At 41.4% G+C, this 20,137-nt stretch overlaps 1 protein-coding gene and 1 pseudogene across 3 annotated transcripts in view; one reads left to right on the forward strand and one right to left on the reverse strand.

Annotated features, from left to right (window-relative positions):
• Window positions 1-309: 309 nt before the first annotated feature.
• FMO1 (flavin containing dimethylaniline monoxygenase 1) overlaps window positions 310-20,137 on the forward strand; it is a 29,906-nt gene continuing 10,078 nt past the window's right edge. The window contains exons 1-3 of one of the 3 annotated variants that reach the window (XM_063627267.1): window positions 310-606; window positions 11,181-11,369; window positions 19,320-19,482. In XM_063627267.1, the coding sequence (XP_063483337.1) occupies window positions 475-606; window positions 11,181-11,369; window positions 19,320-19,482 (484 nt within the window). In that variant the 5' untranslated portion in view covers window positions 310-474. Of the gene's footprint in view, window positions 607-11,180; window positions 11,370-12,674; window positions 12,729-19,319; window positions 19,483-20,137 lie in introns of those variants that run through there. The other 2 variants (XM_063627268.1, XM_063627269.1) reach the window with 2 other exon arrangements.
• LOC134734789 (high mobility group protein B1-like) lies at window positions 14,600-15,606 on the reverse strand (annotated as a pseudogene).

The following is a 20,137-nucleotide window of genomic DNA, read 5'->3' on the forward strand; positions in this document are numbered from 1 at the left end:
CCACCCCACCAGCTGCTGTGTGGTGTTGTGTCAGGTCACCACACCAATCAGAGCTTCAGTTTTATATGTGATAAAGAGATTGTGTCTGACAAGGTGACCTTTTCCTAGTCTGCTGATCTATGCAGTTCTAGGGCCACAGAATGGAAACTAGAGGCAGCAGCGCAATCTGAAGTGCAAGACTATCCAGTAAAAGGTCCAATTCCAGCAGCTCTGCCAGAAGCTACAGCCTTGACAACTGTACTAACATTTGGCACCGGTGCTGCATGAGGGTCGGGAACGTACCAAGCACAGGGTTAAACAGTGACCTGAACATTTTCCTTCTCACATTCACACACCAGAGACCCGCTACAGAAGATTCAAACTGAGCAAATCGCCTAATCTTCCAAATTCTTTTTCCTGGCTTGTTAGAGCAGCCAAGGATGGGGTGGAGCTTGTGAATAAAAAGCCTGCTTCATTTTCCCCACGCAGGAGAACATGGCCAAGCGAGTTGCCATTGTGGGAGCTGGGGTCAGCGGCCTGGCCTCCATCAAGTGCTGTCTGGAAGAAGGACTGGAGCCTACCTGCTTTGAGAGGAGCGACGACCTTGGCGGGCTGTGGAGATTCACCGTAAGTGGGGTTTCAACAACTTTATCTGTCTATTGGAGAATGGCTTGGCAGCTGGGAAATTATATCTGTGCTTCTTTCACAAGGGTTGGTGGCCTTGAGGAAGGTTAGAAATGTCTGCTGAACAGGGGGCCACGAGGAGCCATTGAAATTGTAAAAGAAACAGGACACGGGTGAGCTTGGGTGGAAGTCAGGACAGACTTGTACCCTTTATCTAGAGCCAAGGGGAAGAAGTGTTTCCAAAGATGCCCACGAAATGTGGAAGAGAATGGAGTAACTGGGCCAGGCCAGGAAAGCACAGGAGCAGAGAAGCAGGACCAGGGCGTCTGAAGCAGGGCCAGAGACGGCAGTGTTAGGAGCAAGAGCAAGAATTTCAGCCTCCGCCTGAAAGACTGAGCTGCTTGTACCTCCTTCTTTTCCCAGCCTGGCTCTATCTGCATTACAGACTCAGGGCTCTGTGTAGGATGAGCTCCATAATCAAGGTCCTGCTGACCTGGCAATCCCAGTGCAGGCCAAGAACAAACAGAAGTAAAGAATGTGAGTTTCGAGTCTTTTTTTTTGTTCCCTGAGCAGAAGAAAAGTAATATACTCAAGTCTCAGCAGGGTTACTGCCTGGATCGGAGAAAGGAATGAAGGGGTGAGGATCGAGGAAAGGGGACTATAAAGCCCACCCTTGCCTGGCCTGGGGCCCCATGAGATCACAAGGGCCCTTCTTAAAGCCATTGAAACCCTGAAGCCAGGCAGGGAAAATGTTCTCTGAACTCCATGGCTCAGTCAGGGAAACGTTTGCATCCAATCTTTCCAGAGTTTCTATTTTCCCTCCTTTTGAGCAAAAACATTTCCAATGAGCTTTAAATTTGCTGAGGAGAAAGCTGTCAGAAAGAGTGAAAAGAAGCAAGGTATCAGATAGCCCTGCCTCAGATCCCCTGAGGGGCTGAGAGAAAGACACAGCATTTCTCTATTACAGAAGGGTAGAATTTGGACCTGAAATAAAGTAATTATTTTCTAGCTCAGTGAGTAAAACTCCAGAGAGCCCAAGGTTACTAGTTTAGTCACAGTCCTCCAGCATAGGCGGCTTGGCTCACATAAAGAACTGCATATCTTAAAGTGTACTCACCAAATGTGATCATCAATGCATGGAGACCGCCAAAGAGGACGAGGTAAAAAAAGCATGCCTCTTCTCAGGAATCAAACCACATATGTTCCAACAGGATGGCAGAAACCTGACACCTAGGCTAAAAATCTCCCCACTCCCATGTCCATCGAAGACATTACTAATCAAACATGATGCCTTTCCCCTAGGGAGCCTCAGAATCCTTCTTAACATTATTCCAAACAAGCATACCTAATCAGTCAGGGTCAGGAGTTGGCTTGAAAGATGAAACTGCCTAACTAAATTAGCAGAGTTATTTGACTAAAGTAATCTCAGTCAAAACAAACTAAACCTAAAGATCAAAAGCAGTACTTAGCCTCTTGCAACACCAGACATAAATGCTCGTTGTATAGGTCACAGGCACCTAATCATTAACACTAAAAACCATTGATCTAAGAATCAAGAGAAATGGGTCTGGATCCAACTGGGCCCGTTTCCAGCTGTGTGACACAGGTAGGTCAAACACCAGTGCACAAAGCACAAAACACTGTGGGGGACACAAAAATGAGAAGGATTCACCCTGCCCTCAGGAGCTGTCAGGTAGATGGAAGAAGGCTAGGATTCTGCAAGTCAGAAACAGCGCTGTGAGCATTTCATTGAGAGCAGGATGATAGCCACATTTACGAAGCCAGAAAAGGCTTCACTGAAGAGGTAGTGTGTGACGGACTTTGAAAAATTTCAACAGGTAGACAAGATTGAGCAGAAGACACGAGGGAGGGTAGGGACAGTAAAGAAAAAGTACTGGGCACATTCAGAAAATAAAAATAGCTTTTTGGTGCATAAGGTACACGTTAAGAGGAAGAATGGGAGGGAAAAGGGTGGCTGCATGTTTGGTCAAGGGGGTTATACTCAGTTTTAAAAGCAATAGGTAATGAGGAACAAAATTCAGGAGATTTCCTGGTTGTTGTGTTTGTTTTGTTTGCATGATAGGAAGACCCAAAGATTTTTGTAGGCAAATAGAAACTATCTGGATGACCAGAAATAACTGAGCACATAAATCCAAATTGAGACACAATCCTGGAAGGAAAAGGGAGGAGTGGAACTGTAGGTACCAGTGGAAGGGTTAGCCCTGGCAAGGTGAGGAGACAAGAGATACACCCTCCCCAGAGATTGGAGGGGAAGGGAAGATGAACATGGAAGAGAAATTTTGAGGTAGAGGAAGAAGATATAAGAGCATGCACACCAGAGGCCTCAATTCTATCGAGAAAATATGGCACCTGCAGAGGGTGAAGAGGGTGTGGAGGTGGCAAATGGGGTTGGAGAATTAGAAAAATAGAGAAGGTCAGCCGGGCATGGTGGCTCACACCTGTAATCCCAGCACTTTGGAAGGCCGAGGTGGACAGATCACCTGAGGTCAGGAGTTCGAGACCAGTGTGGTCAACATGGCGAAATCCCATCTCTACTAAAATATGAAAATTAGCCAGGCATGGTGGCATGCACCTGTAATCCCAGCTACTCAGGAGGCTGAGGCAGGAGAATCGCTGGAACCTGGGGGACGAGATTGCACCACTGCACTCCAGCCTGGGTGACAGAGAAAGACTCCATCTCAAAAAAAAAAAAAAAAAAAAAAAAAAAAGAATATTGTGGAGAATGCAATAGGACATCAAAAAGATGAGTAAGAGGAATATCAAGCAGTAGCCAAGGTAAGATGGCACCCAATTTACAAGTCATTCCAGCTCTATTACCTCACTTATAAAATGAAAACATAGGACCAGTATGAAACACATACAAAAGCTGAATTAGTAAGGGGCTTAGGAAAATCCACCCTCACCTTCATGCAGCAGCCTTCTCTTGACACTGCAGCCTTTTTAGGCGCCTCTGTAATACCTTGAGATTTCTCTAAAGCTTGACTGGAAATTCCTAAACTAGGCAACCTTGAAGGTGCCTTCAGCTCTAATATGCGATGAGTCTCCTGAGTCTTTCTAGAGACATTCCTTTCCCTCCTTCCCCAACACACACAGGCGCACACACACACATGACACACACACACACACACACACACACACAAAATGTTAGAGATGTCTTTGCACTCAAGGTAGGTGGCCCATTTAAAACCTGTAGAATCAAAAACCCTGCCCTGGCAATGGCTGTGCTTGCTAGAAAGTGTTCAAAAGGGAATTCTTACTGCCTTAGGGTGGAAGGGACCATAATGCAAAAGTAGAAAGGCAAATTGCAGACATCCAATAAAACACATGTGGTGACAGTTTCCATTTCCAGATAGGGAGAGGGCCCAGAGAATATAGACATTATAAACTACTGCATTTTGGCCAGGCACGGTGGTTCACGCCTATAATCCCAGCTCTTAGGGAGGCAGAGGCAGGAGGATAGCTTGAGCCCAGGAGTTCAAGACCTGCCTGGGCGATATAGCAAGACCCCGTTCCGTTCTCCATAAAAAGAAAAAAAAAAGACAAAAATAAATAAATAAATTACTGCATTTCATCGGATACTCACAGTGTCGTGACTCTGGCCTCTCCCAGCTACCACAGTTTTAAGGAAAAGAGAGATAAGGCATGAGTTACAATGAAAACGAAGGAACATCATACACTAGGGAAGGAGAGAGGGTGGAAACCACTGAAAAGAAAACTGCTGCAGTGATAAAGAACCACTTCTGACCCAAGTAGAGGCTGGACATGTGTGTGGAACACTTCTCAGACTCTTGAGAGGGAGGGGAGGCTTAGGAAAGTAACACTGTAGGTTGACTATCACCGTTATAAAGTGATACTTGAAACAAAATTTGAGGAATTATCATCAAATATTACTTTCAGAGAATTTTAGTATAGGAAGAGAACTTGGAGAATTAGAAAAATAGAGAAGGTCAGCCAGGCACAGTGGCTCACGCCTGTAATCCCAGCACTTTGGAAGGCCGAGGTGGACAGATCACCTGAGGTCAGGAGTTCAAGACCAGCCTGGTCAACATGGCGAAATCCCATTTCTACTAAAAATAAGAAAATTAGCCAGGCATGGTGGCACGTGCCTGTAATCCCAGCTACCCAGCTACCCAGCTACCCAGTCTTCAGGTAAAAGCACACAGACATCATCTAGAGGTGACTAACAGTACTGTGGGCTAGAGGCACACTGTGCTACATCCTTCACCTCCCTGTAACATTTGCTGGGGCCCAGTAACCCTCCCTAGAATGATATCTTCCTCATCTGCATCCAGTTCTTTTCCTCGGCACACGCACGCTTTCATTTATTCAACAAACATTGATTGAAACCCTACTATATGCCTTACATACCACATTTTTTACATTCAGTGAGGGCAATGATGAAGTGTAAAAATACTTCACACTTTTAAATCACTGAAGAATAGTTCCTCAACTATTTCTTCTTTAGGTTTGGTAAATCTGATTCCTGTAAACTTTCATTAAAAGCCTTATTTCTAAAACATCTATTCGCATATTCAATAAACATTTTTTAATTACTATCATCCTAGTGGGGTACCCCTGACAGGCCCCTATCCTCATGGAGCTTGCATTCTTGGAGGTTCCTCAAATTTCCTCTGAGGTTTCCACAGCTCTCCTGCGATATAGACCCAGAAACTGGATCCTGCCCTCCAGTGAGAGTCTGACTCTCACTAAGCAGAAGGGGCAACAAAGTAAAATGGGTGCCAGCTGTTTTAAGGAAATGAAAAGAAGGAAGAAATTAACATTCTTGGAGAACAGGAGACGTGAATGTTGTGCATATAGAGAGAAGGTCTCTATTTAGGGGTGAATTTTATTATCAATTTATATCTGTTTTTAAAATAAGAAAGAAAAGAACTGACCTGACAAAATTTTCTTCCCATTGCCTACACTCCTGCCTGAAGGATACAAGCTCAAGAAAGTAAATTTCTATGGTAGCTGTGAAAGAATAATACAAATAATGATTAAAATTATTGACAGCCTAGAGGCATTGTTCCATTAGTACCATTAGCATGATACCATTGCTTCATTGTTCCATTAGCATGATAGCTATCACTCCAATTTCTCCTAGGGGCTCTGTAATATTGCAGTTCCAGCATATAGATATGGCAACTGAGAGAAGTTAAGAAAATTCCCAGATCACCCAGCTAAAAACATAGAGCTTGAGTATGAACTCAGGCAGTCTGACACTGAGGCCTATTCTGTTAAGAACTACATTGCATGCATTTCTGGAGTCTGTTTCACAGCTCAAGAATCAGGCAAATCCTGGGCTGTGTCTCAAGAAGTCCCAGCAAGTGTCCCAGTGGTGATGGTGACCTCCCCACTGTGCTGCAGGGCCAAAGCGGACAAGAAGGACAGAAACCCCTCTTCTCATGCTCTTAGTCTCTTCCCTCCTTCCACAGTTCAACCCTCCTCTCCTTTTTTCTCTACTCACTCATTTGTCTCTTCATGAAAACAAAAATCTTCTCCTAAGTGGCTCCATCCATTTTTAGAGGGCATGTGCTTCCACACTCAGAGTTCAAGGCAACTGGTGGACCCCCCCCCCACCGGGTACAATTCCCAGAGTGTCTGCAGCACAGGTGGGAGGGTGCAGGGTAGGTGTTGAAGTCTGGCAGGGCCTGGGAATCACTGGGGCAGATTGCACAATGAGGCGAACACTGGAGGTAAGGGGCCAGGTCCCACCAATACCATTCAGAAGGGGCATGGGCTCGTACTCCCTGTATATATGCTAAATACTCCAGACCTTTTCTATTGCCAGGAGAAACAATCAGTAGAAGGAAAGAGAGACAAGAGTAAGTATTGGTCTTAGATTTTATCCTAAGGGCTAAGTTTCCTCTCTAAGCTACAGTTTCTCATATATTAACATCTGTGATACATTATTTCATAACAGGCTTCAGTGTTTCCTGGAAGCGCTTCATCTTTCTGCCTTGAAAATTATCTTGCTACGTTTTGAGGAACAGAAGGGTTATTTTTCCCTCTATTTTTGTTAGTTCATTGGCCTTAAGTTCTCATAAAATAAATGGTTCCCTGGCTTATTCAGTTCCAATGAATTGCTGATATTTAAATATGCCATTACAAAATGCTTTAAAATTTTTAATTTGTATATATATATATATATACACACAAAAAAAATTATATATATATTAAATTTATATTTAAATATATAGAGAAAAATTATATTTTGGGTATATTGAGTTAAATAAAATATACTCTTAAAATTAATTTCACCTGTTTCTTTTTACTTTTTTAATGTGGCCACTGGTAAATTAAAAAGTGTTTATGTAACTGGCTAGCCATATGTAGAAAGCTGAAACTGGATCCCTTCCTTACACCTTATACAAAAATTAATTCAAGATGGATTAAAGACTTAAATGTTAGACCTAAAACCATTAAAACCCTAGAAGAAAACCTAGGCAATACCATTCAGGACATAGGCGTGGGCAAGGACTTCATGTCTAAAACACCAAAAGCAATGGCAACAAAAGCCAAAATTGACAAATGGGATCTAATTAAACTAAAGAGCTTCTGCACAGCAAAAGAAACTACCATCAGAGTGAAAAGGCAACCTACAGAATGGGAGAAAATTTTTGCAACCTACTCATCTGACAAAGGGCTAATATCCAGAATCTACAATGAACTCAAACAAATTTACAAGAAAAAAAAACAAACAACCCCATTAAAAAGTGGGCAAAGGACATGAACAGATACTTCTCAAAAGAAGACATTTATGCAGCCAAAAAACACATGAAAAAATGCTCATCATCACTGGCCATCACAGAAATGCAAATCAAAACCACAATGAGATACCATCTCACACCAGTTAGAATGGCCATCATTAAAAAGTCAGGAAACAACAGGTGCTGGAGAGGATGTGGAGAAATAGGAACATTTTTACACTGTTGGCAGGACTGTAAACTAGTTCAACCATTGTAGAAGTCAGTGTGGCGATTCCTCAGGGATCAAGAACTAGAAATACCATTTGACCTAGCCATCCCATTACTGGGTATATACCCAAAGGACTATAAATCATGCTGCTATAAAGACACATGCACACATATGTTTAATGCGGCACTATTCACAATAGCAAAGACTTGGAACCAACCCAGATGCCCAACAACGATAGACTGGATTAAGAAAATGTGGCACATATACACCGTGGAATACTATGCAGCCATAAAAAATGATGAGTTCATGTCCTTTGTAGGGACATGGATGAAACTGGAAAACATCATTCTCAGTAAACTATCGCAAGGACAGAAAACCAAACACCACATGTTCTCACTCATAGGTGGGAATTGAACAATGAGAACTCATGGACACAGGAAGGGGAACATCACACTCGGGGACTGTTGTGGGGTGGGGGGAGGGGGGAGGGACAGCATTAGGAGATATACCTAATGCTAAATGACGAGTTAATGGGTGCAGCACACCAACATGGCACATGGATACATATGTAACAAACCTGCACATTGTGCACATGTACCCTAAAACCTAAAGTATAATAATTAAAAAAAAAAGTGTTTATGTGGCGTCTATACATCCTATTGGGCATCCTAAAGCACTCTCACTCAAAATATGGTCCATGGGCCAGCAGCATCTGCATAGGAGCTTCTTATAAATGCACAATCTCGGACAGGGGCAGTGGCTCACGCCTGTAATCTCAGCAATTTGGGAGGCCGAGGCAGGCGGATCACGAGGTCAGGAGATCAAGACCATCCTGGCTAACATGATGAAACCCCGTCTCTACTAAAAATACAAAAAAAAAAAAAAATTAACAGGGCGTGGTGGCAGGCGCCTGTAGTCCCAGCTACTCGGGAGGCTGAGGCAGGAGAAAGTCGTGAACCCAGGAGGTGGAGCTTGCAGTGAGCCAAGATCGGGCCACTGCACTCCAGCCTGGGCGACAGAGCGAGACTCCCTCTCCAAAAAAAATAAATAAATAAATGCACAATCTCAGGCTCACCCTGACTTAGAGTCAGCATCCACACGTTAATAAGACTACCCAAGAATTCCTAACAAAATTAAAAGGCGCTGAGCTACAGAGCTGTGCTTCTCAAACAGTGAAGAACAATCAAGTTTTTTTCCAATTAATTGTAGACTGTTGTCAAATATAATAAAAAAGAATCCGACCAGGTGAGGTGGCTCACGCCTGTAATCCCAGAACTTTGGGAGGCCGAGGCGGGCAAATCACGAGGTCAGGAGATTGAGATCATCCTGGCTAACACAGTGAAACGCCGTCTCTACTAAAAATACAAAAAAATTAGCTGGGCATGGTGGTGGGCGCCTGTAGTCCCAGTTACTTGGAAGTTTGGGGCAGGAGAATGGCATGAACCCGGGAGGCAGAGCTCACAGTGAGCAGAGATCAAGCCACTGCACACTAGCCTGGGCGACAGAGCAAGACTCCCATCTCAAAAAAAAAAAAAAAAAAAGGAAAAGAATCCTTAGAAAAATGAAAATGACACAAACAAAATATACAAAATTTAAATTTGAAATTTATAGAGTCGGAAATTATAAAATTAATTTCAGTAAGTGTCATTAAACAACATAGATATAAGGGAAAACAATTACAAAAAATGAACACATTGTTCTTTGAAAGTGTGCACATAGGCAATTGACACAGAGTCATCATTACCCTTGTAACTTTTTGCCAAACAAACAAATATTTTGTATGAAATTGCAGTTCTCCATGTTAAACACTGGTAGACATATTTTAAATACACATTTTTTATATTACTATTTAAGGTCTTTAATATGACAATTAATCTTGCTTCCTGGTTGTCAATTTACCTAACCTGGTTTGAATGGATGGCAATGCTCTTTGCAGGGGATAATGTGTATCTAAACTATTTCTAAACATTGCTTAACAGCAGTCAAAGTAGAGAAAGGAGGCTCACAGAGGTATGTTGATTGAAATGAGGAAGAGATTTTTAAACCAGTCTCAGCAAGTTCAGGGTTTTTTTTTTAACTGCTATCCAAAATGAAGCTGATAGTGCTACATTTTTTTAATGTATCTTCAGTCTTTTATCCGTAGCCAGTTCAAATAACTTATACTGTAAGATTAAATATAAATAATCTTTCAATGAAAGAAAATGATTCCAGATTTTATGCACTTTTGGATAACAGTTTTCAAAATAACCTTAAAACATCGTACATGATAATACAGTCCTATGGCGTATGACTAGTACACAACTCAAACTCATCACACAAGTTAGACAAAAACAAGACTGATTTATATCCTGTTCAACAAAACGGTGTCCACATGCTTACATACTGAGCAATGTCAAATTATTGCTATGAAAGTTTCTAAATGCTTACTCTTGATTTCTGTATTTATCCTGTAACAGACTAGTAACAAACCATTCATATCAGTATTGCTCTGCAGACTATATTTGAATAACACTGCTTTAGATATTCCAGCTGAATAAAATATCAATATTTAAATAGTCATCTTTCTCAAGCATTTTAGCTGAGTCTGTGTGACAGGTGGGCCACAGACAAGCAGGTTGTAATCAACTCATCAGTCAATGAGATAAATAACATTAATTTAAACCACAGAGATATGTTTATAATTTTGTTATCTGTGATTGCTGTATATTTCAGACAGATACATGAATCTATATATGATATCAATTCATATCCTTTGCAGAAACAGAGAAAGCCCTCTCCATATGTAGATTTATGTTCATGTTTCTACTTGTTCACATAAATTAAATAATTTTTATTTCACAGGAAAAATGAACTATACATATGCAAGATGGTAAATAATGTTAAAATACAAGAACCTTGCCACTGAAATCAGAATAATCCTCCATACTACTCTCCAAAAGACAGAGGCAATGTATATTAAAGACATTAGTAAAACTGCTTACCATTCAACTTTGCAGTAGTCTTATGAGATTGGTATTTGCTAGTTATTTGGGTAAAAACTGGGGGTGGGAAATTTGTTAGTGCTTTGCCACACATAGTTGTCCAATCTGGAAACCTTTGAGTGCTTCCTCTCTCAACCCGTAAATCTAATTGGGTTTGCAATCCTATGTGTTCTACCTTACTGCCATCTCACAAATCTCACCTTTCTGGGTTCCAGCTGTCATTGCCTCTGCTCATGTCCTCATTAGCAGTCAAGTGGATTTGTGTATTAGGCTCCTGGCTAGCGACCCCTTCCTTCCTTCCTTCCCAGCTCCCTCTAATTCACCTTTTGTAGAACCAGAGTTATCTTTCCAAAATTTAGAAGTGAACATTCAGTAGATTGGCATAACCTTCCTGTAAAATCCAAATTCCTTAACTTTGGATACAAGATCTTTCATAATCTGAAACATCTTCTCCATAATCATTTCCAGAATACCCCATAAAACCAAATTACCTAGCAATTGTCCATCATTCAAATAAATACTACTTCCTGATTCCCATGTATTTCTATATTCTCCTGTGCTTGGCAATGATACTGTGTGCATCTGGACAGGTGAGTTCTTCCCAGGCTTATTTATGAGCATGCAATGAATGTTCATGTGTGTGCACTGTTTGTACAGGAACATATTGAAGAAGGCAGAGCCAGTCTCTACAAGTCTGTGGTTTCCAACAGCTGCAAGGAGATGTCTTGTTACTCAGACTTTCCATTCCCAGAAGATTATCCAAACTATGTGCCAAATTCTCAATTCCTGGAATATCTCAAAATGTATGCAAACCACTTCGACCTTCTGAAACACATTCAATTCAAGGTAAGACACAAAACATCAATTAGTAGTCAGAAAGTATTTCCTACCTATTTTCTCTTATCTCTCCAGCCTAGCCCTGGGCTCTGTAGATGAGATACTAAACTGGCAATATTAATGACACCTGGCTGTATTTATTTTCTCCCTATAATTACTCCCCACTTCAAGTAAATCTGGAGGTGGGGGTGGATACTTTGTGTAAAGATTCACAAGTGTAAAATTTTAGTTTGCAATACTTATATCCAAGTATCTTAGGGAACCTAAAAAATATCAAGCCACGTTTTCAGCTTCGGCCAAATGCCTGCCCACATGGACACTGAGAACTACCAGCCCCCTTCCCCAGTCTCCTGTTTGCTTTTTGTTTGTTTGTTTGTTTGTTTTTGAGACAGGTTCTCACTTTGTTGCCCAGGCTGGAGTGCAGTGGCATGATCATGGCTCACTGCAGCCTGGACTTCCTAAGCTCAGGTGATTCTCCCACCTCAGCCTCCCAAGTAGCTGGGAACACAGGTGCACACCACCACACCCAGCTAGCCTTTTATATTTTGTAGCATTGGGGTCTCACCATGTTGGCCATGCAGTCTCAAACACCTGGGCTCAAGCAATCCTCCTGCCTTGGCCTCCCAAAGTGCTGGGATTACAGGCATGAGCCACTGCTCCCAGCTCCCGCTCTCTTCTTGACTATCCTTTTATAGGAATGGACATGTGCAGCGGCCCATACACAAGAGAACCTTGCTATGAGAAAGAAATCTTTTCTAGATATTCTTGAGAATAGAAAAATCTTCGAATATTGTTATTCTACAATACCCCCTTCCTCTCCCATTTCAGAAGTTGGAGACAGGAGGAAGGTAGTAGGACAGGGACAAATGAATAATATATCCTTTTTGTCCTTTTTTTCCCCTTTTTTTCCTCTGTTTCCTCTCCAAGAAACATATGAAAATCTATGTTTCCCTTCTCCTTTCTCCCTCCCCTATCAGAGATAAGGATGATGAGGAATTCACAGAGAATTATACACAGAAAGCAACACAAATGGAAACATTGACCAAAACAAGTGGAAAATAAAATTTGCATTCACATTCACGACCTTAAAAGTCCTCTGATATGGTTTGGCTGTGTCGCCATCCAAATCTCATCTTGAATTTCCACATGTTGTGGGAGGGACTCAGTGGGAGGTAACTGAACCATGGGGGCAGGTCTTTCCCATGCTGTTCTCCTGATAGTGAATAAGTCTCATGAGATCTGATGGCTTTATAAGGCAGAACTTCCCCGCACAAGCTCTCTCTTTGCTTGCTGCCATGCACATAAGATGTGATTTGCTCTTCTTTACCTTCCACCATGATTGTGAGGCTTCCCCAGCCACCAGGAACCGTGAGTTCTCCATTAAACCTCTTTCCTTTGTAAATTGCCCAGTCTCTGGTATGTCTTTATCAGCAGCATGAAAACTAATACAGTAAATTGGTACCAGTAGAGTGGGGAGCTGGTGAAAAGATACCAAAAAATGTAGAAGTGACTTTGGAACTGTGTAACCAGCAGAGTTTAGAACAGTTTGGAAGGCTCAGAAGAAGAAAGGAAGATGTAGGAAACTTTGGAACTTCCTAGAGACTTGCTGAATGACTTTGACCAAAATGCTGATAGTGATATGAACAATAAGATCCAGGCTGAGATGGTCTCAGATGGAGAGGGGGAACTTGCTGGGAACTGGAGCAAAGGTGACTCTTGTTATGGTTTTTTCTTTGTTTGTTTGTTTTAAAAAAAAACCTCTGCAATTATTAGTTTATTAGTATCATCCAGGACTCAGATGTTCAGTATTCCTCCTGAAATTACATAAACAAATGCAAATGGAAAGAATCCAAGTCAAAATTATATAACAAAACAGCACTCCATCACAAAAGCATGTAAAATTACAATAACACTATTTTAAAATACTGGCACCTTAAGAAAACGATAATCTTGAAAATCAAAAAATTGCCAAATTGTTCCCTAAACTGCTAAGCAGATAAACATGACTAATGAATGAGTTTGTTTTGTAAAGAAAAATCATTCAAATAAATTGAATAATTCATACTTAGATGCAAAATTTAAGTGTCTTCTTTCCTCCTATTTGGATTTATGAGGGGGCAAACCATAATACAGGAAAATATACGCTATTTTGAATGTGGCATCTTTGTTTCAAAAGCTGGCCCAATTAATTAAAAATACTTTTAAAGGAAAGTCTCATTTCCTGAGCAGTCCATATTTAAGGGATAAATGGGAAAAGACATCTATAGCCAGCATTTTCATAGTCTTCACTGAGACTAATGTCAACAAAAAATTTAATACGGCAGTCTTGTATTTTAAGTTCATGCTTTTGGGGATACATTCTCAGGTCTTTTCTTTTTTTGAGACGGAGTCTTGCTCTGTCCCCCAGTCTGGGGTGCAGTGGCACGATCTCGGCTCACTGCAAGCTCCATCTCCTGGGTTCAAGCGATTCTCCTGCCTCAGCCTCCCGAGTAGCTGGGACTACAGGCGCCCGCCACCACGCCCGGCTAATTTTTTTGTATTTTTAGTAGAGACGGGGTTTCACCGTGTTAGCCAGGATGGTCTAGATCTCCTGACCTCGTGATCCACCCGCCTTGGCCTCCCAAAGTGCTAGGATTACAGGCATGAGCCACTACGCCCGGCCATTCTCAGGTCTTCTTTAATATGGGACCTGCAAAATATAACTGCCATTACACAGTAACAGGAGTTAAAGAATAGAGTCCTCATGTAAGGCTAGAATATACTTTTCTATTAGTCCTTCAAGGACAGACTTTCAAAATGTTTGATTCTAGTAATCCCATGCTTTGAGTAGATTGATTACTCTTCAGTTTGTAAACGTAAGTGGGCTATGTGAAATTTCTTAACTGATCAAGATTTTGAACGTTCAGTTATGCATGAAAACTATCTCAACTTAACTTTACCCCCATATGATATGCAGGGTGTGTAGACAAAAGCTTTTTATTAGCTAACTATGTCAAAGGATAAATACTGTAATAATTCATGTGATTCAAAATGGGCAAAAGCAAAGAATAGCTTCCCCTCAAAAAGAAAAATTTCAGACCTATGAAAAGGACAACAATACTAATAAAAAATTTGTATTTACTAAGAAGCATTCAGAATGTAAACAAAACAGCTGCAACTTTTTTTTTGGCAATTACGGAATGGTATTCAGTTAACAGAGCAACAATTAGTTCCTATAAGCTGCATCAGAGGCGGCTGAAGATGAAAAAACTACCATCCCGATATATAACTAATTTGTGCTCGGCACCAACAAGAACCTGCTTTAAGTTTCCATGCCAATTTACAACCCCCATACTGCACCAGGAAAGGTTAGTGGCTATTGAAAATACCACCAGGACAGGGCTATCTAAAGACACATTTGGTAATGTGTTAACTCTATAAAAAAAGACACTGTACAGTTTAAAAACAAATCCTACACAGCCTTACATTTCAATTTTTTTCTTTAAAAGGAGTGACTTGTGTACAGAGGGGTTAAATGCTTTATAGACAAGAAAAAAAACTGCGCTAGAACCAACTTATTCATCATCTTCTTCATCTTCCTCCTCCTCATCATCCTCTTCATCTTCCTCATCTTCCTCCTCTTCCTTCTTTTTCTTGCTTTTTTTGGCCTTGATAAATCCCTTTTTTGCTGCATCAGGCTTTCCTCTAGCTCAATATGCAGCAATATCTTTTTGTATTTTTCCTTCAGCTTTGCAGACTTCTTTTCACGAGGCTGCTTGTCATCTGCAGCTGTGTTATTCCACATCTCTCCCAGTTTCTTCGCAACATCGCTAATGGGCAAGCCAGGATGTTCTCCTTTGATTTTTGGGCGATACTCAGAGCAGAACAGGAAAAAGGCTGAAGGAGGCCTCTTGGGTGCATTGGAATCCTTGAACTTCTTTTTTGTCTCCCCTTTGGGAAGGATATAGGTTTTCATTTCTCTTTCATAATGGGCCTTGTCCACCTTTGCCATATCTTCAAATTTTCCTTTCTCTTTAGCAGACATGGTCTTCCACCTCTCTGAGGCTTTCTTAGAAAACTCTGAGAAGTTGACTGAAGCATGTGGGTGCTTCTTGTTACACTCTTCCCGACAAGTTTGCACAAAAAATGCATATGATGACATTTTGCCTCTTGGCTTCTTAGAATCTCCTTTGCCAATGTTTAGTTATTTTTCCTCAGCAAGGCTCAGAGTCGCCCAGTGCCCATCTGGCTCTCACTTGCCCCAGTGCTGTCTCTGTGGAGCTCAGTGTACTGCCTCTGCTTATGTTCTAGCAATGAGACTCGTGGCATTTTACTCCTGCCCTAGACATTTATGGAACTTTGAACTGGATAGAGATGATTTAGGGTATCTGGCAGAAGAAATTTCTAAGCAGCAAAGCAATCAAGAGGTGACTTGGGTGCTGTTAAAGGCATTCAGTTTTAAAAGGGAGTCAGAGCATAAAAGTTCAGAAAATCTGCAGCCTGACAATGCAATAGAAAAGAAAATCTTATTTTCTGAGAAGAAATCCAAGCCAACTGTAGAAATTTGCATAAATAACGAGGAGCCGAATGTTAATCCCCAAAACAATGGGGCAAATGTCTCCAGGGCATGTCAGAGGTCTTCACCACAGCCCTTCCATCACAGGCCTGGAGGCCTAGAAGGAAAAAGTGGTTTCATGGGCCAGGCCCAGAGTTCCCATGCTGTGTGCAGCCAAGGGACTTGGTGCCCTGCATCCCAGCTGCTCCAGCTGTGGCTAAAAGGGGCCAACATAGAGCTCAGGTACTGGCTTCAGAGGGTGCAAGCCCCAAGACCTGGCAGCTTTCACATTGTGTTGAGCCTGCAATACACAGAAGTCAAGAATTGAGGTTTGGGAACCTTTGCCTAGATTTCACAGATGTATGGAAATGCCTGAATGTGCAGGCAGAAGTTTGCTGCAGGGGCAGGGATCTCATGGAAGACCTCTGCTAGGGCAGTGCAGAAGGGAAATGTGGGGTGAGAGCCCCCACACAGAGTCTCTACTGGGGCACTGCCTAGTGGAGCTGTGAGAAGAGGGCCACCATCCTTCAGACCCCAGAATGTTAGATCCACTGACAGCTTGTGTGTGCCTGGAAAAGCTGCAGACACTCAATGCCAGCCTATGAAAGCAGCCATGAGGGAAGCTTTACCCTGCAAAGCCATAGGAGCAGAGCTGCTCAAGACCATGGGAACCCACCTCTTGCATCAGTGTGACCTGGATGTGAGACATGGAGTCAAAGGCGATCATTTTGGTGCTTTAAGACTTGACTGGCCTGCTGGATTTCGGACTTGCATGGGGCCTGTAGCCCCTTGGTTTTGACCAATTTCTCCCTTTGGAATGGCTGTATTTACCCAATGCCTGTACCCCCACTGTATCTAGGAAGTAACTAACCAGCTTTTGATTTTACAGGCTCATAGGTGGAAGGGACGTGCCATGTCTTAGTTGAGACTTTGGACTGTGGACTTTTGAGTTAATGCTAAAATGAGTTAAGACTTTGGGGGTACTGTTGGGAAGGCATAATTGCTTTTGAAATGTGAGGACATGAGATTTGGGATGGGCCAGGGGTAGAGTAATATGGTTTGTCTGTGTCCCCACCCAAATGTCATCTTGAATTATCATATGTTGTGAGAGGGGCCCAGTGGGAGGTAACTGAATCATGAGGGTAGGTCTTTCCCATGCTGTTCTAGTGATAGTGAATAAGTCTCACAAGATCTGATGGTTTTAGAAGGCAAAATTTCCCTGCACAAGCTCTCTCTTTGCCTGACATCATCCATGTAAGATATGACTTGCTCCTCTTTGCTCCTGCCGTAATTGTGATGCTTCCCCAGTCACATGGAACTGTGAGGTCTCCATTAGACCTTTTTCCTTTGTAAATTGCCCAGTCTCTAGTCTGTCTTTATCAGCAGTGTGAAAATGGACTAATACATCCTCCTAAACAGATTTCCAAAGAGTGTTTTATTCCACTTCCTTATTTTGCAATGGACACAGTAAAAATAAAGCATTATCATAATGAATATATACAACATATAAAAATCTTCTTTTTAATACATCAAAATTTCTGAATTTGAAGCATTTCCTTTACCACATGCTGCCCAAGACCTTTTTTATTTTGTTGTTGTTGTTTGAAACAAAGTCTCTGTCAGCCAGGCTGGAGTATGGTGGCAGGATCTTGTCTCACTGCCGCCTCTACCTCCTAGGCTCAAGAAATCCTCCCACCTCAGCCTCCCAACTATTAATAGCTGGGACTATAGGCACATACTACCATGCCCGGCTATTTTTTTTTTAATTTTTAGTAGAGATAAGGTCTCACTATGCCGCCCAGGGTGGTCTTGAACTCCTGAGCTCAAGCTATCCTCCTGCCTTGGCCTCCCAAAGGGTGGGGATTATAGGCATGAGCCACTGTGCCAGGCACAAGGCCATTTTAGAACAATTTTTAAAAAGCTAGATGTTCACCAAAGTTTTAAAAAGTAAACACAAGGCCAGGTGTGGTGGTTCATACCTGTAATCCCAGCACTTTGGGGGGCCAAGGTGGGTGGATCACGAAGTCAGGAGATCAAGACCATCCTGGCTAACACGGTGAAACCCCATCTCTACTAAAAATACAAAAAATTAGCCAGGCATGGTGGCATGGGCCTGTAGCCTCAGCTACTCAGAAGGCTGAGGCAGGAGAATCTCTTGAACCAGGGAAGTGGAGGTTGCAGTGAGCCGAGATTGCACCACTGCACTCCAGCCTGGGCAACAGAGCAAGACTCCATCTCAAAAAAAAAAAAAAAGTAAACACAAATAGCTATTACTCAAATGTGATCTGTAGTTGATTTTGTTTGGTTTTGCTTCTCGTTCCTCTGTATATATTCCAAATTTTTAATGACAAGCTTTTTTTTGAGACAAGGTCTCACTCTGTTGCCCAGGCTGGAGTGCAATGACACTATCATGGCTCACTGAAGCCTTGACCTCCCCAGCACAAGTGATTCTCCCATATCAGCCTCCTGAGTAGCTGGGACTACAGGCATGGGCCACCACACCTGGCTAATTTTTTGTATTTTTTTTGTAAAGATGGGGTTTTGCCATGTTGCCCAGGCTACACATTTATTATTTTTATGATTAAAAATAAATCTATTTTGAAAGATTTTAAACTAACTGAAAATTTACTTTTAGAAAAGACAGTTGCACTACAAATGTAGAAACACAATAAGCACTTCAAATAGTATAAATCAGATAGTGAACCCATTAAGAGGGACTTAAGAAGCCTGTATTCTTTAAAAACTTTAAAAAAGGAAAGAAAGATAGCAAGCCTCTTGGTCAGTGAATAATTTATCCTTTTAAATTTGACTTGTCTGAGATTTATTGTACATATATTTCCTGAACCAAAGCCCGGTAATCATGAACATGTATGTACTCACTAAGAGCAAAATTAGATTCTTTGAAATGTGGACTACTCTCAAAAAAATTCAGGCCATAATGTTAGCACTTTTCAATTGCTTTCTAGTTCTGGAAAAACTTCAGCAACATAGTCTATAAAACCTCATAAGCTAATATACACAGGACCAAATTTATGTTTTCAATTATATCTTACCCATGTATCTGCCAAAGAAATTTTTGTTAAAGACACAGCCCTGTGAGAAATGAGGTTGCATAACAGAAAGAATAATGAAAAAGGCATCAGAAACTTAGGTTCTAATTCTGATTCTATCACTTTCTGTGAGAATTTGAGCAAATCACTTAAAATTTTTGGATGCCACCATTTGTCTTAGATATCTCTCCAAGCTTAGACTACTTCCATCTAGGGAATCATTAGTCTGGTAACCTGATTAGGTTTCTAGGGTTATACTTATTAATTATGTTTATTCTGTGTTCTAGAACTTTTAAAATATCAATGGTACATCAACTGGCAAGTGCTTAATGGAACATTGACAACTGCTAATCATATCTGTGATTCCTTTTTCAGACCAAAGTCTGTAGTGTAATAAAATGCTCAGATTTTGCTGTCTCTGGCCAATGGGAGGTGGTCACTATGCATGAAGAGAAGCAAGAGTCAGCCATCTTTGATGCTGTCATGGTCTGCACTGGCTTTCTTACTAATCCTTATTTGCCACTGGACTCCTTTCCAGGTACAGCATTTTCTGTAACTAACTTTAAGTTTTCTCGTGGGAGCCATTCTGATGCTTGATTGGTCTGGGAATGAATTCCTATGGCTGTTCCATTAAATAGTTAAAGTTGGGAGGTAGGAGGAGGCTTTTTTGTTTTGTTTTGTTTTGTTTTGTTTTTTTCTAGCCAGCATTTTCTGGCCAGTTTTTGGCTTTCATTTGTTCCAAACAATCTGTGAATACATAAGAGCAAAATGGATAACTTTATAAGCAGTTTTATGCTTTACCAAGATTCAATGTCCCTCAAGTGACTGGTAGCACTCAGAAAGTCTTCTAAGACATGGGATGCTTACACAAGTCATTAACCTCTGCAGCAGGTACACACTGCCAAAGTTGAGTTTAGAGGCCACAAAAGTCAATCTGTGAATAAAGAAAAAAGTAATTTTTTCTATTTGTTTCTTTTATGTGAGTGATAGCAATTAGATTAGAGGTTTATGGCACTGGTCAATAGTCAAGAGGGAGATTAGTCTTGGGAGACAAGTTAAGACATCTTTGGGTCTCAGTTTTCTTATCTGCCTTTTGCAACCATAGTCGTGTTAATCTATGCCAAATTTTAACTGGATTTTAACTCAATGGAACAGAAAATGAAATGGTTTGGTTTATTTCATCTGTAACAAGC

This window comes from Symphalangus syndactylus, chromosome 12 (genome assembly GCF_028878055.3).
Source record: "Symphalangus syndactylus isolate Jambi chromosome 12, NHGRI_mSymSyn1-v2.1_pri, whole genome shotgun sequence".
Lineage (NCBI taxonomy): Eukaryota > Metazoa > Chordata > Mammalia > Primates > Hylobatidae > Symphalangus > Symphalangus syndactylus.